This window comes from Sturnira hondurensis, unplaced genomic scaffold (genome assembly GCF_014824575.4).
Source record: "Sturnira hondurensis isolate 20B ecotype Veracruz unplaced genomic scaffold, ASM1482457v3 Scaffold0007222, whole genome shotgun sequence".
NCBI classification, from domain to species: Eukaryota; Metazoa; Chordata; class Mammalia; order Chiroptera; family Phyllostomidae; genus Sturnira; species Sturnira hondurensis.
In genome coordinates, this window is record NW_028079853.1 from 1,183,244 (window position 1) to 1,208,114 (window position 24,871).

At 41.0% G+C, this 24,871-nt stretch overlaps 1 protein-coding gene across 1 annotated transcript in view; it reads right to left on the reverse strand.

The window, feature by feature from the left end:
• Nucleotides 1-107: 107 nt before the first annotated feature.
• Nucleotides 108-24,871, reverse strand: part of PARP14 (poly(ADP-ribose) polymerase family member 14) — a 50,799-nt gene continuing 26,035 nt past the window's right edge. Inside the window, exons 7-17 of the mRNA XM_037051475.1 lie at nucleotides 24,355-24,588; nucleotides 23,604-23,825; nucleotides 21,352-21,436; nucleotides 17,055-17,204; nucleotides 16,276-16,338; nucleotides 15,765-15,932; nucleotides 12,098-12,304; nucleotides 8,223-8,822; nucleotides 6,830-6,963; nucleotides 2,251-2,425; nucleotides 108-1,921 (exon numbers count right to left, since the gene is read on the reverse strand). Coding sequence (XP_036907370.1) covers nucleotides 1,635-1,921; nucleotides 2,251-2,425; nucleotides 6,830-6,963; nucleotides 8,223-8,822; nucleotides 12,098-12,304; nucleotides 15,765-15,932; nucleotides 16,276-16,338; nucleotides 17,055-17,204; nucleotides 21,352-21,436; nucleotides 23,604-23,825; nucleotides 24,355-24,588 — 2,325 coding nt within the window. The 3' untranslated portion in view covers nucleotides 108-1,634. The remainder of the gene's footprint in view (nucleotides 1,922-2,250; nucleotides 2,426-6,829; nucleotides 6,964-8,222; nucleotides 8,823-12,097; nucleotides 12,305-15,764; nucleotides 15,933-16,275; nucleotides 16,339-17,054; nucleotides 17,205-21,351; nucleotides 21,437-23,603; nucleotides 23,826-24,354; nucleotides 24,589-24,871) is intronic.

A 24,871-nucleotide genomic window follows, 5' to 3' on the forward strand; every position in this document is an offset into this window, starting at 1 on the left:
CTGTTCCCAGGGAGAGACCCAAGTCAACCCCCCACCCCTCCCCTCAGAGTTTGTTCCTCCAGTCTTGCCTCACTCCCAAGAGACGGATTCAAGCAAGAGACAACATGTACAATGGAAATGAGATAGCAAGTTTATTTATGAAACATGAATGCAAAGCTGCAAGCAAGCACCCTGCTAGTCTGCTCCACCTACAGAGGAAATGCAGCTAGTAAGTTTGTTCTGGGCATACGAGCGAAGGCTACAAGTGGGCACACAGCTAATCCGACTGTGCCGACCATTGAGTTCCGGGGTTATCATGTACCTCAGCTTCTAGACTCACCTTTTCTCCCTCCCAAAACTTGGGAATAATGTACAGCCACAAAGGCATGCTTTCTCAGCTAGTAAAGGCTCTTTGCCTTAGTGAAATTGCTACAGAAGCTCCCTTTCCCAGTACAGAGTCTCAAGGACTCCCCTCATCCTGCGCCATCCTTGCTTGTGATGTTCGGAGCACCCAGCAATCTTACCAGCCCAGGCTCTGGACTGCGGAGTCAACAGGTGAGACACGTCTTCCTCCTCCCTGCCTTAGTTTCCTACCCATCCTACCTAACAGGAACCGTGGTTGACGTGCTGCACAAGTCCGTGGGACGTGAGTCATCTGACCACAGCTCCTGGGCTGTGCAGGGTGCAGTGGCACTGTAACCCCAGAGCCCTGACTGGAGGCCCTATGTCATGGCTGGCTCATGAAAAACAAAGTTCACTATCACGGAACCTGTTCAGTCTGAGGCAACGTGACAATAGGTCAAAGATGTTGAAGAAATGGTTCCTACTCGAGTAGGAGTTTGACTTAGGATTTTTCATTTTTAATTGGCTTATGAAACATTTCCGGAACTTCCATTGGACATCAGGCACACACCTCCGACCAGGGATTAAAGCAAAATGAATAAGACACCCTCTGTGCCCCCAGGAAAGACAGCAGTCCGACGCACTTAGTAAGCCTGCCTCCCACAGTATGTGGCGTCCGGACGTGGTACCAGCTGTCTCCTCTGGTGGCAGCAGAAAGTGCATAGCTGTCCTCTCTGCTTGTAAGATTAATGTTATTCTCATTCCTGACAGTATAAACCTGTTCTTTTCTTCTGCAGATTTGATGTCCATGGTTGTGGACACACAGTTGTAACTAAGTTACCTGATTTAAATCCCCAAGTTCACTGCTTTTAAGAATGATTCACTCCAGTTATAAAAGAGAAACTGAAGAAAGTCTGACTTCAGTGGCAAGGATCCTTTGATCTTAGAAAAAGTTGTTAAGAGAAAAAAATCTAAAACTTTTTTTACAACTACACAGGTATATAGATCACCAACCTTCAACCAGTGTGCCACAAGAATTTTTAAAACACGCAATACCTGATTATTTAGTCAGGGGCACAGACCTCCTTTCCCTTAGATTGTCAAATAAAGCAAATGACAACCGCCCACACCACAATAACGTCCAGTGTAAATGAGTCAAAATCACCTTCTTTTGTCAAATCAGCAAAAAATATATTTTTTTGGTTTTCCGCAGAATTTTGGCAATTCGTTTATGTGTGCCGTCCAGGAGATGAAAAAGGTTGAAAATCCCCTGGTAGAGGTGAATAGCATCTTCTAGGAAGGATACCAAAATGTTATTTAAAAGTAATGAGGTACTCTGGGTAGGTATGGTTATCATAAAATACCACGAACAAACTTGGATTGTTCACATCATCTGTGACAGTGTCATACAGGTCAGTAGAATTTTGAAGGTTCTTTGGAGGAGGCACGATTAATGACGCATTCCCACAGGTGTACAATCCAGTAAGTACTCGCACATAATACATATGCTTTTTCCCATTTGCATCTGGTTTGGAGTATGAATTATGGGCAGAATAACTGGCATGGACAGCAAAATAGGTTCCCTTTCCAAATGCCGTAGCTGTGAAAAGAAAAACATGTTTAGGAATTCCAGTTTAGTCCATACTTTGATATATGGACCCAATACATCAAATAATGTTAATATAATGTTCAGCTCTCTCTAACACCTCTTAACATTTTTTCTATGTTTTTAATTTTAAAAAACCACTCCTCCACCTCAAAGGGCCAGTCAGCCCCTTTGGGATGAAACATGGTGAGTCTGAACACGTTGGATGCCACCTACATGGCCATGAACTCTGAGGGGACGCAAGGCTCCACGTGGTTCCTTAGCCATTTTGGCTTCTCGTGGCTGAGCCTCATTTGGAGGAGCCACATCACTTGCTTCCTTACCATTCTTTCCGGCGTAACTGCGGTTAAAGCCATTTTTGTTGACATGTGGCAGTGAGTCAGCATCTGTCCCATGGAAGAGCAGCTTCTCGTTTTTTACATGACCATTCTTCTCATCCATATTTTTTTTCTGTGTCTGGTAGGCTTTCCAGAGGCGCGGATTCTGGATCCTCTCAATCTGCAAATCAGTCAGGAAAAATACTCTGTCAGTGCTAAGAGCCTGTAGCAAGATAGAGCGAATAAAATATGACCACTATTTTTTTTTTAGTATCTAAATTCACCCATTGTTACTTTTGTATTTACCTGAATAATTTTGTGCTTTCTTAGGTCAAATTACAGGATGTAGCTTATATTAGCTTGACTTTTCAAAACCGATTAAAGTGTTTTGTGATATTACACATGCCTATTTTTTAAAAGTTCATAGCATTTATATGTATTTTTTATTATTGTTGTTCTGGTACAGTTGTCTCCATTTTTTACCCCACCACACTCTCCTGCCCCACCCATCCCCACCTCCCACCCTCCAACCTACCCCCTTTGGCTTTATCCATGTGTCCTTTATACGTGTTCCTTGATGGCCCTTCTCATATTATCCCTCTCCCACCTCCTCTCTGGTTACTATCAGTTTGTTCTTTATTCCAATGTCTCTGATTGTATTTTGCTTGCTTGTTTGTTTTGTTGATGGGGTTCCACTTATAGGTGAGATCATATAGTATTTGTCTTTCACCGCCTAGCTTATTTCACTTAGCATAAAGCTTTCCAGTTCCATCCATGCTATCACAAAGGGTAGGCGCTCCTTCTTTCTTTCTGCTGTATAGTATTCCATTGCATAAATGTGCCATAGTTTTTTGATCCACTCATTTACTGACGGGCACTTGGGTTGCTTCCAGCACTTGGCTATTGTAAGTTGTGCTTCTGTGAACATTGCGGGGCATAGGTTCTTTTGAACTAGCGTTTCAGGATCCTTAGGATATAATCCCAACAGTGGTATTGCGGGGTGGAAAGGCAGTTCCCTTTTTAGTTTTCTAAGGAAATCCCACACTGTTTTCCACATTGGCTACACCTGTCTGCATTCCCACCAACAGTGCACTGTTTCCATAACCTCATCGGCATTGTTTGTTGATTTGTTTATGGTGGCTATTCTGAGTGGTGTGAAGTGGTATCTCATTGTGGTTTTAATTTGCATCTCTCTCTTTTTTAATTTTTAGAGAGAGGGGAAGAGAGAAAGAGAGGGAGAGAAACAAATGTGTGGTTGCCTCTCACATGCCCCCTACTGGGGATCTGGCCTACAACCCAGGCACATGCCCTAGACCAGGAATCGAACCCGAAAACCCTTGGTTCACGGGCCCTCACTCATTCCACTGAGCCACACCAGCCAGGGCAATTCTCTGATGGCTAATGATGCTGAGCATCCTTTCATGTGTCTCTGGGCCCTCTGTGTGTCCTCCTTGGAGAAGTGTCTGTTCAGGTCCTTTGCCTGTTTTTTAATTGGGTGGTTTTATCTCACTGCCATCCCCCACTGAAAAGAATCAGGATTTCTTAGAGAAACATTTGATCCCAGCCTAAGACAGAGAAAGCAAAAGGTGAGCTGAAGAGATCTTGTGCCAGAATGTGAAGAAATGCCAAAAGATTAATGGGGTCATCAAAATGACCTCAGCGCCCATTTGAAGGGGTCCCTACTAGCCAAATGTATATTAACTTGTGCATCTAAAGGAATAATCACTATAATTAAATATAACATACTGATTTTTTAAGCAAGGGATAAGAAAATTTCTTCTTTATAAAAATGCCAGATAAAAAAAATGTAGAATGACAGAACTAAAGATTCCCATTTTCAACCTCCACTGCAAATATGGATTTAGGAAAGGATCATCAATAACTGTTGATGTAGCTAATCCAAAAAGGCTGCTGGGGAACGGGGTGCTTACTCTACAGTGACTAGAGTGTCATCCCACAGATCACCAGCTGATTCCAATGGGGAGATGTGGTGGGCACCACCCTAACTCGTGGCCACACGTAGCCTTGTTAATAGTGTAACAGCCTTACCATGTGAAGTCACCCAAGAAATTTTCTTACAAAAAACTATTTACCTGAATTTAACCAAGCCCTCCAACCTAGTTTCTGGTTTACCAGAAATAAAGAAGATAGAGGAATAAACTAAACGGCACTATGCTGAATCAGACAAATCTAGAACCTATAAGAAAACTGGCTTGGGTTTTTAAAAAAAAAAATCAACAATGACTGGCAGACAGAGCCAGAATGTGAGACATTCTGTTACACAAGTGGTTTAAATGCTTTAAAAAATTCAGTGTCATAAAAATATACTTCAAAGTGCAGTAATACGAGTACTGTTCCAGATCAGAAGAGAGAAGGGGGCATAATGACCTAATGCAGTGTCTGAACCCAGATTAGGGACAGAGGTGGTGAGAATGAAAAGAAAAATGTTTTCAGCAATTGGAAAAATCTGACTATGGCTTGTATATTGGAAATTATTGAATTACTGTCATTTTCTTACATGGGATAATTGTATTTGTTATTTGGGAGAGTGTCTTGAGTCTCAGGAGATATGTGCTAGAATATTTAGGAGTGTCATGATGTCTGCAACTTACTTTCAAATAATTCAACAAAATCGGAAAGTAGGGGAGAAAAAGCAAACGTGGCAAAATGTTTGAATCCAGGTGGAAGTTTATGCATGTTACAAATTGTAGTCATAAGACATAATAGTCATGAAGGATGACAGACCATCCATTTTTCATGTTAATGTTTTCACATGACCAGAGGCCTCCACAGAGGTGCCTTAAGTATTACTTAGCTGTCATGCACCAAGATTTCACATAATTTTTTTTTAAAAAAAGGGTTCCGCTACAAAAGAGTAGTGAAATCATTTCTCTGGCGAAAGCTTGACAACACGTGGCAAGCCTCCAGGTCACCGCAGCCACTGCTGGTCAGCAGGACGGTCCTGCTGGCTGGTCTTGGCATCCCATTGCAGGACGCCAGTCAGTTACCATCAGATGGTGTTTGAAATGAAACTTATTTGTCATCTCAGAACCGTATCACACTTGAATCACATTGTCTTACTGCCTCATGGATTTGTCTTTGCTCAACTGGTTTTCATGAGAGATGTTTTAAAGTGGTATAAAATTTGGTATTTCATTTATTGTGAGGATGATTTTGAAGATATTCTCCAGTATTTGATTCACAGGATAAATCTCTCAAGAGTCCGTCTCAGTACTATGAAAAGCTGTGAGTCTCCTGATCAAGTGGTTTGCTTTTTGATTTGTGGACAAGATTATGAATCTTGTAGCTGGTTATTTACTTCTTTGCTCTGTCTCCTAGGAAGCTCAGGGACAAACTTGGTGGACCTCCTCTAGTAACTATCTAGAACTTCCTGTTACATTTTTTTTTTTGTGAAATAACAATATTTCAGTGTTATCTTACTTTCCCTTTTCTCCTTTTCTCTTTGTCCATTTTCTTCACCTATGTATTTTATCTGAACATGTGGTATATATCTTTTAGGACACTTCAAATCTTTTTTGAATTATTATGTGCTTAACTACAGGAATAAAGACAATGGCGGGAGTGCAATTAGAAAGTCTGCAAATACAGGAAGCGCAGACTTTACTGGCACACTCATTACTCTGGATAAAGAGAAGGCACTCAAATCTCTAGCTTTACTCAGACAGTGGTGGAACCAAGGACAGAAAGGCAGAAGGGGATAGATCATTATTTAGAGATGATGAATTAGGTTTTAGGAAAATTGATTTAGCAGATCACTAACCAAGTGGAGTTGTTTGGTTTTGTTTTGGTTTTTGAGGCCACTGAGAATATGTTCTAGAGCTGGGATCAAAGATGCGCACTGGCGATCTGTTGATTTAAGAGCTATTAACATTGAAATAATAGCTGCACTTAAGAAGAGTAAAAACATCACCTGGTGAAGCACAGAGACAGGAGACCGAAGTAGAAATCCTACGGGTAAAGCTGGGGTTAGGGGTTTGGAGGAGAAACAGGCACCAGTGATAATGAAGAGAGATTTAACGAAGAAGAAAGCATCGAAATAATATTGCCACAGAAGTCAAGAAAGAACATAAATTTCAAAGAGCAATATTAATTCTTAAGAGTGGAAGATGCCAAAATAGATGAGATGATCAGCGAAAGGACCAACGCATTTCCTAAGGAAACGAGCACATTGGTCTGTGCCCAGTGGAATAACGGCACAGGCAGAGCCCTGAGCTGAGAAGCCTTTGTGCATCTCTCTGCGGCGGTTTGCTCCTTATGAACTCCGACTTTAGAGCCGTATCTCTGAATTTTTACTAGCTTGCTTTACAAAGGACATGTGTGCCTTTAGTAGTCTAATATCATATGGTAACCTGTTATATTGCAATAAATGACACAAGAATTTCAGTCTTAATGTCTCGGCAATTATGGTGACATGAACAGAATCTAGAATCTAAAATGTAATGACCACAAACTATTCTAGTTCTGGGTTAAAATATGTTAGAAAATGAATCAAAATGTATGTATTGAAGACCACAATACCCCTTACGTCTCCTGTGAAGCAACTCCATGCCACCAGAAGGCTTACCTTCTCAATCTTGAAATTTGAGCAGGTCTGAGAGAACACACTTGCCACTTTGTTGTATTCTGGGTGACTGGGCGGCAGCTCCACCAGAAGGACATCCTGCTGCGTCATATCACACCAGTGAGCAGGGCTCCCAACTGCAAAGCAGACATCTGAGGATACTGTCCACCCAGGAATGCTCATCTAGCTACACAGTCCCCCTTCCCGGTACGCTTTGAAAAACTGAGTATCCCTTGTGTTCTTGTTCGACAGTCTCCTAGTACAATGGGTTCAAGACAATTTCTTGGCTTTCCAGGAGAATGTTTTCTAAGCGTGAACCACAGACAACCACAGAGCCAACCATGATGCTTGTTTAAAAAAACAAAACACCCACAGATCTATTCTATCAAAATCTCCGAGGGGCGGAACATGTGTCCCTACATCTTAACAAGTTTTGATCGTGTTCGGATCTGAGAGCTGCTGGTACAGTGAGACCCAGCTGCACAGGCTGCTCAGTCTCCAATCTGTCACAAGTTAAAAACAATAAATCATTTCCCTGCAATGTCTTAAATAGTCATTATTGTCTTCTTTCCAGTGCACGGATGTTTGCCAGAACTCCCCTCTGCAAGGCCCTCCACATCTGTCCTCACTGTCCCTCCCAACGCCCTGAGAGTTGAGCCGGTGGTGGGCTTTGCCATGTGGCAGTTTGTGGTGGCAGCTCTGCCTCCCTTCTGCTAAACAGAGTATCATTGCGACTGCTCCTCTCTCCAGGGCTGCCCAGGGTCTGAGGAGTTCACTCACATTGCTCTCACAGAGATAAAGATAATGTACTGGAGGGGGAGCCATCTTTTACTACCTTTCAGTGAAGGTCACGCATTCCCTTCTCGGGAAGCAGACCGAGCCAGAGAATCTGAAGGCTGATGTGTGTGTATCAAACAATCTTATTTCCAGGACAGAGGAGGGAGTAGCTTCTGGGAGAAGATCTACAGGCCCCCGATCCTCTCTGGGTATCAGTTACAGATCCAGAAAGTGCCCACCCTCTGACCAAGCTGTCTTCTGCCTTTTGTTCTACAAAACCTCGGGCCACTTTTCTTTGAAGTTCATGGCTTTCCCTCCCCTAACAGAAGCAACCATTACCACCCAGAAGAACTGGCTCTGGGAAGCTTGTAAACTGTGAAAATGCAGGGTTTGGCTCGTGTTACCACTAAGACGGTCGTCCTCGGGCTGTGGGGCTCCCGTGCTGTATTTTCCCAGCCATAATATAAGCTCTTTAAGCTGAGAGACAAAGTTTTCTATTTTATTCCGTAAGGGTCACTTGAATTTTATCTATTTGAATACAATTCTGATGTATGTACAAGAGTGTTAAGCCCCGAGGAAGTGTAAAATAATGGGTAACAAGCATGAAGGTTTGACTCACCTTCAGATTTTGTGAGGCGCTGAACAGGTAAGCTGTGTCCCTTTGCATCTGTAGCGACCCATGATTTCAAGTCCACAGTGTAGCTCTGATTATTAATTTTGACATTAACTGTATTTTTCTTGTTTTTTTTTGCCTCCTCCAATCGCAGATTGGTCATTTTGTCAAACTGATGAAAAGCGTTATTGACATTATATTGCCATTCTACAAACTCACTGACATAGTCTGCTCTGGATTCCTGCTCCCTGGCTGCTCTGACCTTTCTGATCATTTCCTCAACTGCCTTCCTAACCTGTTCCACATCTCTGCTAATTCCTTTCACCTTGATCAAAGGCTTCTGAGAGTTCCAGCAAAAGCTAATATTCAAGTTCTCGTGCAGCTTAATCAATTCCTGACATTCCTTCTCATCAAAGTCTTTGATACACTCATCTTCACTGGTATAAATACTCTGTTCATTTTTTATCAGCTCTTGGATACAGGAGAGGGCACGATCCACGCATTTTTCATTTTCACCGCAAACCTGAAAAACTGCTGATTCTGTTTTCTTTTCCAAAACCAAAGGCTTTTGTTTTTTGTGAGTTTGCTTTGAGAAGCCAAGGAATGCTAAAAAAGAAAAGAAAAGGGCATGTAACAAACGTTGGGATTAAAAAAAATTAGCTATTACTACTTTTCTTTTCCTTCTCCTCCCTTCCCTCCCTCCTTTCCAACTTCTTCCTTGTTTAGTCACTGAGCTGAGCGACGCATCCCCAGGACTTACCTAGGACCGGAAGTTTGCACCTTTTAACCCCTCCACCCATTTTGCCCGTCCCCTACCCCCCCACCTCTGGTAACCACCCATCTGTTCTCTGTATCTATGAGTTTGGCTTTTTTAAAGATTTGNTTCTGAGAGTTCCAGCAAAAGCTAATATTCAAGTTCTCGTGCAGCTTAATCAATTCCTGACATTCCTTCTCATCAAAGTCTTTGATACACTCATCTTCACTGGTATAAATACTCTGTTCATTTTTTATCAGCTCTTGGATACAGGAGAGGGCACGATCCACGCATTTTTCATTTTCACCGCAAACCTGAAAAACTGCTGATTCTGTTTTCTTTTCCAAAACCAAAGGCTTTTGTTTTTTGTGAGTTTGCTTTGAGAAGCCAAGGAATGCTAAAAAAGAAAAGAAAAGGGCATGTAACAAACGTTGGGATTAAAATAAATTAGCTATTACTACTTTTCTTTTCCTTCCTCCTCCCCTCCCTCCCTCCTTTCCAACTTCTTCCTTGTTTAGTCACTGAGCTGAGCGACGCATCCCCAGAACTTACCTAGGACCGGAAGTTTGCACCTTTTAACCCCTCCACCCATTTTGCCTGCCCCCTACCCCCCCACCTCTGGTAACCACCCATCTGTTCTCTGTATCTATGAGTTTGGTTTTTTTTAAGATTCTACATATTAGAGATATCATACATTACTTGTCATTCCCTGTCCTTCTTCATTTAGCATAATGTCCTCAAGGACCATCTGTATTGTGGAAAATGGCGGGATTTCCTTCTTTTTATGACTGAATAATATAGTCCATCGTATATACAGGATATGGCAAAATTACAATTGTTCGTATGAAAAATAATACAATCAATAACAAATAATAATACAAGAATAAACTGTTTCACACACTCACGACTGTGAACCTCCGTCTGACCCCGTGTGTGTGCATCACATCTTCCTTATCCATTCGTCTGCAGCGGACAGCAGGTGGTGTCCGTGCCTTGGCTATGTAATGCTCCAGTAAATATGGCGGAGCAGATACTTTTCGAGATAATGATTTCACTTTCTCCAGATACATGCCCAGAAGTGAACTTGCTGGGTCATGTGGTAGTTCTATTTTTAATTTGGGGGGAACCTCCATACTGTTTTCCATAATGGCTCACCAATTTACATTCCCACCAATAGCGCACAAGAGTTCTCTTTTCTCTACATTTTTGCCGACACTTATTTCTTGTCTTTTCTATAATAGCATTCTAACATGAGACGATATCTCATAACGGTTTTGATTTGCTTTGCCCTGATGATTAGAGATGTTGAGCTCTTTTTCATGTTCATATTGGCCATTTATATGTCTTCTTTGGGGAAAAAAATCTGTTTGTGTCTTCTGCCCATTTTTAAATTGGATTATTTGTTTTTCCTATTGACTTATATGAATTCTTCATATATTTTTTATGTTAATCCCTTCTCAGGTATGTGATTTGCAAATATTTCCTCTCAGTCAGTTGCCTTTTCATTTTGCTGCTGGTTTCCTTTGCTGGGCAGAAGCTTGTTTGCTTGATGGGGCCCCACTTCTTTATTTTTGCTTTTGCTGTTTGTATTTTTGATGTTGAGAAGCTTACCCCCTATATTTTCTTCTATGAATTTTATGGTTCAGGTCTTACAATCAAGTCTTTAATCCATTTTGAGTATATATATATATATATTTTTTTAATTTTATTTATTTACTTTTTAGATTTTATTTATTTATCTTTAGAAGGGAAGGAAAGGAGAGAGGGAGAGAATTATCAATGTATGGTTGCTTCTCATGTGTCCCCTGCTGGGAACTGGCCTGCAACCCAGGCATGTGCCCTGACTGGGAATCGAACCATGATCCTTTGGTTCGCAGACCCGTGCTCAATCCACTAAGCTACACCAGCCAGGGCATTTTGAGTATATTTTTGTGAGTGGTGTCAGACAGTGACCAGTTTTATTCTTTTGCATGGCTGTCTGGTTTCTCTAACACAACTTATTTTAGCATATGTGCTACCAGAGTGAGCACCCAACACTAATTATTAAAGAGACTATCCTTTTCCCATTGTATATTCTTGGCTCTTTTGTTGTAAATTAATTGCCCATATGTGCACAGGTTTGTTTCTGGGTCCTCTATTCTCTTCCATTGATCTATGTGTCTGTTTTTATACCAGTACCACACTGTTTTGATTGCTATAGCTTCTCAATTGCTATGGACTTTGAAATCAGGAATTGTGATGCCTCCACCTTTGTTCTTCTTTCTCAAAATTGCTTTGGCTATTCAGGGTCTTTGTGGTTCCATATGAATTTTAAGTTTGTCTGTTCTATTTCTGTGAAAAATGACATTGGAATTTTGGTAGGGATTGCACTGAATCTGCAGATTGCTTTAGGAAGTAGGGACTTTTTAACAATATCAGCTCTTCTAATACCTGAGCAAAATACATGTTTCCATATATTCATGTCTTCTTCAGCTTCCTTCATCAGTGTCTTACAGTTTTCAGTGTACAGGTTTTTCACCCCCTTGGTTACATTTATTCCTAAGTATTTTATTCATTCTGATATAATTGTAAATGTGATTATTTTCTTAGTTTTTTCTTCTGATAGTTTATTAAAGATTAGCCTTTTCAAGTTGGACAGAAAAAGGCGAATACCATAAAACCGTACTTATATGTGGAATCTAAGCAACAACAACAAAACCAAAGTCATAGAAAAGGAGATCAGATTTGTGATTCCCGGAGGTGGGTTGGGGGAAGGGAAAATTGGAGAAAGGTGGTCAAAGGTACAAACTACCAGCTACAAAATAAATAAGTACTGGGGATAACTATAGTTAACACAGCTGTATGATATACGTGAAAGCTTTTAATTCTAAGAGCTCTCGCCACAAGGAAAAAATTCCTTTTTTGCTTTCTCTTTTATTGGAAGTGTGTGAGATGATGGATGCTAACTAAATATATTGCAGTGATATATGTAAGTCAAACCATTATGCTGTACGCCTTAAACTTATACAGTGATATATGTCAATTGCATCTCAATAAAACTGGGGGGGTGCTAATAATATAGAATTTTAGCTATTTCTCATGCAACATCAATATTAGGAACATGCACTTCATAAAATCAACAACTCACATGCAATTTTAGATATCACAGACTGTGAGGGAGAAGCCTGAGAGTTTTCTCTTTTTTTCATGTTGGCATAAAACACATCCAGTATTTGAGGTAGAAAGATAACAGCTTTAACTTTTTTCACAGACTGGACTGGTCCTTTCTGGATAAAGTCTTCAATGGCATCAATTATGGCTTCAGCAACCTTATCTGGGTCTTGTTTAGCACTTCCTGGAAAGACAAATAAAAATGACTAGGAAAAAAAAAAGACCCAAATGAAAAAGGCTGAGGAATAAATTAGGGATTCCAATTCTCACCAGAATGAATCCACACTCCCCAAATTTTTTTTATCTCCACAGATTTTTCTAACAATGCATCAGCAAACATTTTTGAAGTCCTAGATGCAATGGAGAGTTCTTGTCAAGAAGCCAACAGCCCAGCAATGAACAAAGGACTGAGAAATCTAACTTTTGGGGTCCAATGTGGAATCTGCCCTACTCAGCGGATCCTAGCTCACTGTGTTCCTCTGTATTGCAAAGCACACTTAATCTTTCTTGGCTTACTAGTGTCCTCAAAATATCCATTAAAAGTAAAAGAGACCAATATATGTCAAAATGTCATGCTCTATAAAAACAACAACACTTTTTTTCTCAATCATCACTTCCTTTATGCATGTATCCTTATTCTCCCAGAATTCTTTGGGGACTTGATGTACACTAAGATAATTTTGCAAGACACCTGGAGCTATAAACTATATACTTTTTTACATGCAGGTTGTCCATGAGCCTCCAGGAAGTCTTTTTTCTCACACCTGAACTTTTAGCTTGACTAGCAGGGTTCACGGTTGCCACCTGATCTGGCCTTTTCCTAATTAAGCATGTTCTATACCTTGTTTCTCGAACCTACTGTCTAGGTAAGATCATGAAAAGTTCCTTGAAAAGTCTCATGAAAACCATGGAAGAAGTCTCATATGAATGGTAGCTGTCACATGGGGTGAGGGGCGGGAGGGAGGGCGGTTAGCAATGTAAAAGTCCCTTGACCAAATCGGTATGATAGACTCAGGGCCCACTTGGATTACCCTCCCTGGTGGTGTCCACCATTATTGCAGGAGTAAGAGTAGAGCTCTTTGACTTGACTGTGCAGATAATTGTGGGAACATAGACAGACACCATATAAAACTAACCAGGAAGATTTGTTCAGGTTTTCTTTGTTTGATTGTTTTTTTAATTAGAGAGCAGGGAAGAGGGAAATTCTCTTTTGCAAAGCTGTGGTTATCTCATGATATCTGGAAGAATTTAAATTGGAGTGTTTAGATATATTCACTCACTTTCTATAAACATTTACTGTGTCTCATCAAAAGCTAGACACTCATCTAGGCACTTAGGACACCAAGGATATGTAAGGATGAACAGATGTTCAACAGGTGTAGTATGAAAAAATGAGGGAAAGCCTAGAACTGTGTAACGAGGGTGTGATTTGTTCAACTTCAACCTTGTGTGTTCAGGAAAATAGGTGTTTTTGAGAAAAATCAATCTGGGGTCGGGGAGGTGGTGGGGACAGGAGTCACTGGAGCAGAGAACTCAGGTCTAGATAGGAGGCTATAATGAAAGTTTAGGCAAAAGGCAAGAGCTAGTAGGAGAGAGGGGGCCGGAATGAAGATGAGGGTGTTGGGGCCAAGGAGACATTTAGAAGTCAAGTCAGCAGGACCTAGTGACCAATTGTGTGTGCCCTTGACCTTTCTCCCCTTCTGCCACCCATACACCTTCCTCTGTTCATCACAGGCATTCTGTATTGCGTTGTTGTCTTACATGCCTGCCTCTCATGACAGGCTAGGTGCTCCTTGTGGACGGCATCCTTTTCTTAGTCATCTTTCTGTCTCTCGTGCCTTAGCATAGTGCCTGGCACATGACAGGCACTCAAAAATATTCCATCATACTAATTAATAAGCAAATGAACATGGGAGTGATAAAGAGGGTAGAGTCAAGGATTATAGATAAAAAGTGATGCTTTTAACATCATCAGGGATGTAACAGAAAGACAAGGTTTGGGGGAGGAGACAGTGAATTGGAGTTTGGAGTTTGCATTGACCTTGAGGTACTTGTAGGAATCACTGACCACCCATTCTCCCCACTGAGGGCAGGTATCCGTGGGTAACAGGTAGAGGGTTTCCTTTACTGCCAGAAGCTGTCCTGCTCCCAGTCAAACTCAACTCATAAATACCACCAAGGGAGAAAGCTTCCCCATCCAGGAGTCTAAGGATAAGCTCAACTGGTGAGACATACAGGTAAACCTGGGAATGGACACTTATTCGTGCAGAACAGCAATGCCACCAGGTTGTTGGAAGGAACAAGAGGTCTGCAGTAATCCAGACATATTCAAACATGTGTACATATTTATACAAAACTGCCTCATTTCTTTGCTTATCTTTGACTCCATCCAGTGGGCTCCCTTGGGAAGAGCCATGCCACCCCTGGGCTGCCTGCTTTCTTGGCCCACATAAAGTTAAGGTGGAAACACAAGACCAGAACAAAGAGGAAAAAGCAAATGGAGATAAAGACTGGAGAATCATCTGTGACTGTCCATAAAAGATGACAGATACATAGACAGATAGATAACATGTTGGCTAATCTGCTAGGATTGGATGATACCACAGGGTAATGAAAACATAGAGGGGCTATAAATTACATTTTTTAAATACAAAGAAACAAAGTAGACATAGCATTCCACGTGAGAACATTAAGAGGAATGGTAGAGATTTACCTAAGTTAAAATATGAGATACAGAATTGGAAGGCCCAGAAATGACGAGGCTAAGCTTTGGAGGGCCTAGCATGCCAATACGGACATTCATACTTAGATTCCTGAGCAATGGGATGATCAATCCGGTGCCCAGAGTTCCCTCTCTGGCACCTGTCAGCTCCACTACCCTTCAGGCCTGCGGTTGTCTGCCTCTCCTGATCAGCTCTCTTAAGGGAGACCAAGCAAAAATTCCTGATGAATGCACATGACTCAGATTTCTGGGAAAAGAGCTTAAAGGGCATCATCTTACTAATGATAAACCCAAAGCACCACCTTTAAATATGAAGAATCAATCACAGAATCATTGTACAGTTTGAGGAAAACAGAAAACTCCAAAGAGGCAGGTAAGCTGAAAAGAGGAAGGTGGCGAGTGTCTGGCCCATTGTGTTATGGTGATCGACAGATTTCTGTACAGTGATGCCCTAAGCCAAGCTACACAGCCACTGCTGAAGAGGTGAGAGAGGAGGGCTGGAAGGCTCACATGGGAGTCAGTTGCAGGGCATGGAGGTCCATACACTGATGTTCTCCATGGAGAAGGGATGGAGTGGGAAGCTAAGGACTAAATGATAGGGTATATGTAGAGGGCGGAAAAAAGAGAAAGGAACAGATGAAAAGAGAAAGAGGGATGGCCTTACTTTCTGTTGGCTCCCTTCCCCTCTTTTCCTCTCCCTCCCCCACCATATTAGAGAGCAAATGTCTCCCTAATATCCCAACCCTCTCTTTTTTTTCATTTTCCCCCCTTTTCCACTTAAATCACTCACAGTCCTTGCTCTCTTTTCGGCTGCCTTGGGGTGAGGAAGCTGCCCTTCCTCAGACTCAGCATGACATCTGCGTTAGCACCAAATCCGGGGGAAAGGGTATACCTAGGAATTTAGCCTCAAGAGGCTACAAACCTGTCCCAATGGCTGGGAGGCAAATGGACGAGTAATTCCGTTTTTCACACTCTTGCAAAATACAGGAAACTGATCTCTTGACATCATTTCCGCCAACGACATGAATAATATTCTTGCACTTGAGTAATCCACCTTCAGTAATTATATAACCATCATTGCTCTGTTGAGCTAAGAAACACAAAACAAAAAGATGCAAAATCAGATTCTAAACCCATTCTCTAGTTGTTAAGAAAGCAAAATGTCTCATTTGGCAAATAAAACATTTTACATGAATAAGAGATTCCTGAAATATTACCTTTCATGAATGTTTCTTGCTTACCTTCGCTTTTTAACTGTGATTTCATTTTTCACTTCTTTTCATTTCTAATTCTCTATGACTGGAATTCTTTAGTAAAAAGTGTGATGTTAAGATTAATATGGTATCTCCCCAAGCCCTAGCCTCTCTACAGCCTCCATTTTCAGCCTTCCACCTATGACTTAGGATCAGAAAACCACACTGCGCCTTACTCACCTAGGCGAGAACATTCTGTTTCCACAGCTTGTCCAGCCTGTTCCAAAATTGCTTTGGACACGCCTACATGAGAACATCAACGTGGTCACAAACATGGATTAAAAAAATCAGTACAGTACATTTGGATCAGAATGATTGCCTCGTTGTCTAAATGCTTTCCCCATCATCAAAGAAATCCTATAACCTGAGTATTTCTGATCACAAAGAAGAAAATTTCATAAATAACTGTTACCAATGATAAGAAACCATGTCAAAATAATTTTTATTTATTTTTATTTTTTAAAATATTTTATTTATCTTTAGAGGGGAAGGGAAGGAGAGAAAGAGAGAAATATCAATGTATGGTTGCCTCTCGTGCGTCCCCTGCTGGGAACTGGCCTGCAACCCAGGCACGTGCCCTGACTGGGAATCGAACCGTGATCCTGTGGTTCGCAGGCCTGCGCTCAATCCACTGAGCTACACCAGCCAGGGCAAAATAATTTTTAAATTATTAGTTAATACTAATAAGCCAAAGTTATAAAAGCCAGTTTGGCTATAGCAACTGTACAATATTTTGGCTATAGGAACCCTCCTTCATGGGATATACTGTGACTATTAAACTAGTAAAAATCAATATGCCTGGGTTGCAGGCCAGGTCCCCGGTGGGGGACACACGAGAGGCAACCACACATTGATGTTTCTCTACAACACTTTCTCCTTCCTTTCCCCTCTCGCTAAAAATAAATAAATAAATAAAATATTTTTTAAAAAAAACTAGTAAAAACAAAAAAGTAAAGTACCTGCTTTGAGAGTAAATGTCTTTGACGTTGAATTAACAATCACATCTGCCTCTTCTTTAGTAATATCTCCAGGGGCCACCTGGAAGGTGATGGGACCAATTTTCATTTCATGTACTCCTGAATCAGAGCTAGTTACAGTCCTATGGAAACCTGAAAAGAAAAAAACATGAAGTCAATAATCAAGCCAACAATAGCAAGAATGACTTAGGTCTTATACTGCTCACATGTGCCCCTCCCATACTTCTCTTTCTCTCCCCCAACCCCCATATCTCTGGCCTTTAACCTGATCCTGGCCATTGGCCCCAAAGACAGTCTGTTTCTAAACAGGGTTATAAAATGTAATGCATTTCAAATGTGGACCTCTGGTAATGGCCAAAGTGAAGTTAGCTTCCTAAGGCCTATCTCTCCCACTGATTACAGCTAAAGCATGGGACGAAGACAAAACGCTCCAACCAAGTTCTGAAAAGCAAAAAGCAGGCAGATTGGGGACCAGTGTCAAAAACCTAAAGAGGCAACCTGTACAGAGGGGAGTTTTGTTTTGAAATGTTTCTTCAATTTCTGGCCAAGATGGCAGCGTAGGTGGAAACACTGTGCCTTCTCGCACAACCAAATTTAAGGACAGCAACGATTTAGAAACAAGAACACAACCAAAACAGACAGAAAACTGAACTGTACCAAAGTCCAACAACAAGGAACCATTCATGCAGACCAGTAAGAGGGGAGCAGTCGGCGGTCAACAGAGAGGGGTCGCAGCAGGGAAAAGCAGTGGCTGCCAAACCGACACAGGCACGCAGGCAGCGGTTGGCAGATCCCAGGTGTGGGGTGGCAACGGGCAGACCCAGCGAGGGCAAAAGGCGGCTGGCTGACCGCAGTCACACATTCACACTCAGATAAACCAGGTGAAAAAACGAACAGCGAGACAGACCGCACAATGCAGGGGCCCAGTGCCGGGAAATAAAGCCTAAAAGCACTGGTTGAGAAAACTTTTGGAGACTGAGGTGCCGGGAGAGGCACCCAGCCTCACAGGACAGTTTGTTGGAGAGACCCACAGGGTCCTGGAGAGTGCACAAGCCCACCCACCTGGGAACCAGCACCAGAAGGGCCCAATTTGCTTGTGGAAAGCAGCAGAGGGGACCGAAACCCAAGGAAGAGTAGAGCAAACGCCATTGCTCCCTCTCTGACCCCACACCGACATACAGGCTCACAACCTAGCAACTGGGTTGCCCAGTCCTGGTGAACACCTAAGACTGCCCCACATATGTAACAGGCCCCAACAGACCAAAAAATTATGGCTCAAGAAGAAGAACAGCTCAAAGCCCCAGAGCCAATACTTCTAAGGGACCAGGAGATAGCCAACCTATCAGATGCACAATTCAAAACACTGGTGATCAGAATGTTCACAGAACTGGTTGATTTTAGTCACAAATTAGAGGAACAAATGAAGGCTACACTAAGTGAAATGAAGCAAAATCCACAGAGAACCAATAGTGATGGAAAGAAAACTGAGACTCAAATCAATGGAGTGGACCAAAAGGAAGAGAGAAACATCCAATCAGAAAAGAATGAAAAAACACGAATTCAAACAAATGAGGAGAGGCTTAGGAACCTCCAGGACATCTTTAAAGGTTCCAACATCCAAATTATAGGGGTACCAGAAGGAAAAGAGGAACAGCAATGAGTGGAAAACTTATTTGAACAAATAATAAAGAAAAACTTCCCCAATCTGGCAAAGAAAATAGACTTCCAGGAAGTCCAGGAAGCTCAGAGTGCCAAAGAAGTTAGACCCAAGGAGGAACACACCAAGGCACATCACAATTATATTAGCCAACATTAAAATGAAGGTGAGAATTCTAGAAGCAGCAAGAGATAAGGGGATAGTCACCTACAAAGGAGTGCCCATCAGACTGTCAGCTGATTTCTCAAAAGAGACCTTATAGACCAGAAGAGGCTGGAAAGAAGTATTTCAAGTCATGAAATCCAAAGACCTACATCCAAGATTGCTCTATCCAGCAAAGCTTTCATTTAGAATGGAAGGACAGATAAAGTGCTTCTCAGATAAGGTCAAGTTCAAGGAGTTCATCATCACCAAGCCCTTATTATATGAAATGTTAAAGGGACTTATCTAAGAAAAAGAAGATAAAAAATATGAACAGTGAAAGGACAGCAAACTCATTGTTATTAACAACCACACCTAAAACAAAAGCAAACTAAGAGGACAGCTAGATCATGAGCTGAGCCACAGAAAATGAGATCACATGGAGGGTTAGCAACAGGGGAGTGGGAGGAGGAGGGGGGGGGGAAGGTACAGAGAATAAGTAGCATAGACGGTGGAGAGAATATAGACAGGGGGGAGGGCAAGAATAGTAGGGGAAATGTAGAAGCTAAAGAACTTAAGATACATGGACATGAACTAAAGGGAGGGAATGTGGGAGGGAGAGGATGTGCTGGATGGAGGGGAATGAAGGGGGGAAATGGGACAACTGTAATGGCATAATCAATAAAATATATTTTAAAAAAGAAAAAAAAAAAATGTTTCCTCATTTCTCTCTCACCTTTGACCCAAGGATGGCCCTAGTTGTGGAATCGCCCAATGAGCTCAGGGAGCAAAACTGTCAGAGGATCCCTGTCTTTGTGGCTGGAGGACTGAGAATAGGGAGTCCTGTGAGCTTAAGAGCGTGGCAGGCATCTTCCTTATTTTCCATATTAATTCCTTGGTAATACAGACCCTACCCCCAAGGTGACCCCAGTTGCGGAACACAATAGGAGCACCACTGGGAGCTAAAATTCCAAGAGGCATTCTGTGTTTCTATCCAGAAGAATCAGAAAAAAGGGCCCTTGTGGCCTGAAAAGCACATATAGGTGGGTGGGAATTCTCTGTTATTTTTTCCCTCTCTTCTCTCTCCACTTTACCCAAGGGCAACCCTGATCATACAAAGTTTATGAGGCAACAGAACAGGTATCTTAAACTCCACGAGAGCACTGTCTCTCTGGCAGGAGGCTGGAGAATGGGCCCCTGCAAGCCAGAGAATGTGAGGGGAGTCCTGAAGAAGGGGATCCCCTCTTCTGTGATGAACTGGAATAAATCCTGAGCCCGCCCCAGAGCTGCACGTGTGGGAACAGTCCCAAGCAGCACAGCAAGGGCTTTGAGAACTTAAGTGACGCTGCAGCTGCTGCCCACCCACAAAGTGAGACACAACTGTTGGGATGAACTTAACCGATGGCCTTCCTGCTAAAACAACAGCCACTATTTTCCAGAGGATTTTAACAAGACCCAAGTTTCACCATGTAATATTTAAAATAAGCAGTCTATAATCCAAAACTGCTTGTCATATAAAGAACCAAGAAAATGTGATTAGTTCTTAAGGATAAAGACACTCAGTACAAGTGCTAATCTCAAGATGATTCAGATGTTGGAATTATCAAAGACTTTAAAGCATCTACTATCAATACGCTCCCTGAGGTCAAAGGTAACATGTTCGAATGAATGGAAATGATTATGAATTAACAGAAAAACAGGAGTATCTGCAGAGAAATATAAAGTAAGAATCAAATGGACATTTTAGAACTTAAACATACAATATCTGAAATAAAAAAAATTCACTGGTTAGGCTCAATAATGTAGTAGAGAAATGAATCAGTGAACTTGGAGGTAGGTCAATAGAAATTAGCCAATCTGAAGAACAGAGAGAAAAAAAAGATTAAAAGAGGAAAAGAAACACATTCTCAGGGAGGGGTATCAAAAGGCTTAACATTCATGTTACTGGAGCCCAGGAGAGGAGAGAGAGACCAGTCCAGAAAAAATATTTGAAGAAATGACTGAAAAAGTCCCACATCTAATGGAAGGCATACAGACTGAGATTCAAGAAGCCTCGGCAAACTCCAAATAGGATAAAGTCAAATATGTAACAGCAAAGTTGACAGAGAAGCATTTGGTTGGCGTTGTCTCTGTAAATGTGTCCATTTCCGAGAACACGGGTCACATCATCCCTAGGAAATAGTAGCCTCATCCCTACTTAACAACCCATTGTACAGATTGTCTAACTTGCCCTGCTGGCTCTTCCGCTCCAGATCACGCATACACTGCAATGTCTTGCCTGCTCAGGTGTATGGAATGTAATTTAGAATCATTATCACAGATTGATTTTCCCATTAAAATCATCACTATCATTTTTCACTTATTGGTAGTTATCTAACAACTAGAAATAATTTCTCAATCTAAAGTCTTTATCGAACCCCCAAAGAAACAACAAATAAGAACAACAACAAAAGAATAAAATAAAAATGAAAAAATCTTTACTTGAACCTTGTGTATTCTTAGCCTTGGGAATTTTGTCACTGACGAAATTTTTATTAGCCCTTCGGTCAAATTCATCTGAAAATGCCTGGAATTACAAAGACAGTTATGACCACCGCAGTCCTCCATAGGTGAATGAATTTGATTCATCACAGTTTTGAGCCCGCATCCACAAATATTTACAAGAGAACAACTCTCAAAATATTGTTTATTATCATTATTGATTTTTAAAGCTATAAAAATACATATATTATTTCTACATGAAATAATATAGTATCTCATCAAAATTATCAACAATAAAAACAAAGATATAAATATAAAAATGTTCATTACAGTGCTTCTATAATCAAGAAAAAAATGGAACAGCTTAAAATCCAGAAGGGAAATGTTTAAATAAATTTTGGCATATCCATGTGATAAAATATTTAGCACACTAAGAAGTGCATTTTCAAAGAATAGTTCATGGAATAGGGAAATACTCACTTTATACTAGTAAACAAAAGAAGAATAACTTCCATTATATGACACCATCTTACAAAGTGCATATGTATAGAAGACTAGAATGAAATATGACTAAATGAATTTATGTATTTCATATTGTTCAAAGCTTCTACAATGAATATGTATTACTTTCATAATCAGTAAGAGCAAATAACTTGCCAGTTATTAGATATCCATACAGCTTTAAGGGAAAGACAATCACAAAAACCCAGGCACTTCAATTTTAACTTCCTACTTGTGCCAGGAGAGGAACGGCTAGGGAAGTAGTGCATTTTGCAGCAAGAGGCTGTATTTCAGGGTTAAAGGTCCAGTGAATTCCATTTCTTTGCCTGACAGTAACACACCAAAATCATCACTTTCTTCCTCCTTGTAAACATTTCCCTCTCGCATCTATGTCTGTCTCATCTCTTTCTCCCTCCCTTCCCCTCTCTCTAAAATTAAATTTTTAATTTTTTTTTTAAATTAAAGCTTAGCCCTGGCTGGTGTAGCTCAGTGGATTGATGTGGGCCTGTGAACCAAAAGATCGCAGTTCGATTCCCAGTCAGGGCACATGCCTGGGTTGCAGGCCAGTTCTGGGGGGGCGGGGGATGGGGCAGACATGAGAGACAACCATACATTGATATATTTCTCCCTCTCTCCTTCCCTTCCCCTCTAACGATAAATAAATAAAATCTTTAAAAAGAAAGATTTCTTTGCTCCCAAAGAACTTAAAGGTAGTATTTAGATCTAGAAAAAAATTAAGTATGACCTAAAAATTCAGATAGTCCAATGATCCATGGACATCGCCTGGGTTACTGGCCTTAATCTACTTGTTTAATTCTTGCACTGTCATGGAACTTTTCAAACATTTAATGTCATTTACTCTACTGGACTCTAAGGACCTGGAGGGTAGGGACAATGGCCTCATCAAATACCTCTTGTTCTCCCACAATAGAGTCCGATGGCTCACCCCTGGCTGATGTTCAGCAGATGGGAGCTGGTCAATGGACTCAATGACTGAAGAGGGTTCTAGCACTTCTGGTCCCACTTCTATTCCCATGGGGATGTGCTGAGTTGAGGTGTATTTCATCCTGACAATCTCCTATTGTAAGGCCACACCTGTGCTTTCATAGTATGCATAAAAATTCCTGTGTTTATATAAAAGGGAATCCTACCCATTAAAAAAGAATTAAGGACATGTCAACTCCATTGCAATATGTAAGCCTCATTTAGATTCTGAGTCACACAAACAAGCTGCAAAAACAAAACATTTATGAGGTAGTTGGCATTTTGAACATTGACTTGATAATCGATGAAATAAAGGAATGATTGTCAATTTCTTTTGTGTGTTAAATAGTACTGTGGTTATGCTACTTTTTAAAGTAAATACTGAATTGTTTATGGGTAAAATGTATATCTGGGATTTGCTTCAAAGTATTAAGGAGAAAGGTAGAATAAATGAAGATACAGATAAAACATATTAGCCATAAGATGATAACAGTGAAGATAGGGATGGGTAGAAGGGGGGTTTATTATATTATATAATATTATGTCTACTGTTGTGTATGTTTGAAATTTTCCTTAACAAGAAGTTAAAGTTTTTCTTATATCCATAAATTTGCTTGAAATTTGCCATGATAAAACGAGTCTACAGTGCTCTTTTTACTTTCCTATATGAGAAATAACATGAAAGAAACAACCTAATACACCAAGAAGACATGGGATACCATTAGGGCTCAAATTGCCAAACTATGCAGAAACGAGTGAGGCCATACCTGAATATTCTCGTGATCATTCGGGTGCAGCAGAAAGCAGACCTCTTGTAAAGATGTTGGTTGATTGTTGCTACTAAATTTGAACACTTCTGAAATGATTAATTCAGCAAAAATGGTTTTAGGAAACCCCAAGTTTCCTGTTCCTATGGCTGGAAATGCAATTGATTTTAAGGACAAGTTCTCCGTGGTTTCCAAACATTTTCTGATTATGTCTTCCATTATCTGAAAAGTACAAAGCACATCCTTATATATTCTGTCCAGAAATGGAAGCTATAGCCAAAAAAATAAGAATTTAGCAACCTTGTGAACTCTGCCCACTTCTTTTTGCTTTCAACAAAGGCAGGCTAAGGGCAGTCAGAAGTGAGAAAAAGAACACAGGAAAAGGAAAAGAGAATGGGAGAAACTCTCCCAAGAGTCCAACTCACTCAGAGTGAAGGAAAGCAGCAAAGCCCCCACCGTTCTAACCCCTGTGCTCTTCCATTCCTCATGGCCTCGCCTTGCCTTCCTCACTAAAGGTGTGTTATGTTCAATATAACCCTCTCCTAGCCCCAATAATGATTGAGTACTATAATCAATTTTTATTATTAATTAGCCTTCATGAGAAATCAGCTACAGCTCCAAAAAGGGCCATAATATCTGCCAAGAATGTGAAGTTATTACAGAAGAGAAACAGACAGGGCCCAATCGACATCATACTGGAAGGAGTCCAAAGGGGCACACAATTCCTGGAGAATTTAAAACCAGGCCCTACCTTGCGTGATGTGTTGTCATTTTGCCAGTCCGGAGCCACCGCATGAAGCACTTGATGACAATGCAGATTGCAACCACTGGTTTGGAGAATTGTGCCCACATCAACAGGCAGCTTTTGTTCAGCTGTGTACAATTCCTTCTGGAGATCTGGCCCAGCTTTCTTTAAGAGGGCCTGAGAAAGGGGCCCTCTATTAAGCTCAAGATTGCCAGGAATGGAGTTGACGACAACGTCGGTCTTAAAGACAAAATCAACAATTTGTTTCAAATTCCAACAAAAAGCATTCATCAAAGATTACTATATTCAAGCCACTTGACTTGGCATAATGGAAGACAACTAAGATGATTATGTTTTCAGAGACTGAAATGCCACCCAAGACAAAGTATTATTAGACACTTACTTAAATTACACTTCAGGAGAAAAGAGAGCAGTCAAAAAGCAATATATCATGGTATCCCATACCACTCATGGGATGGGATCAATGAAGAAGTCCAGAGGAAGTGCTTCAGTGGCCAGTGAA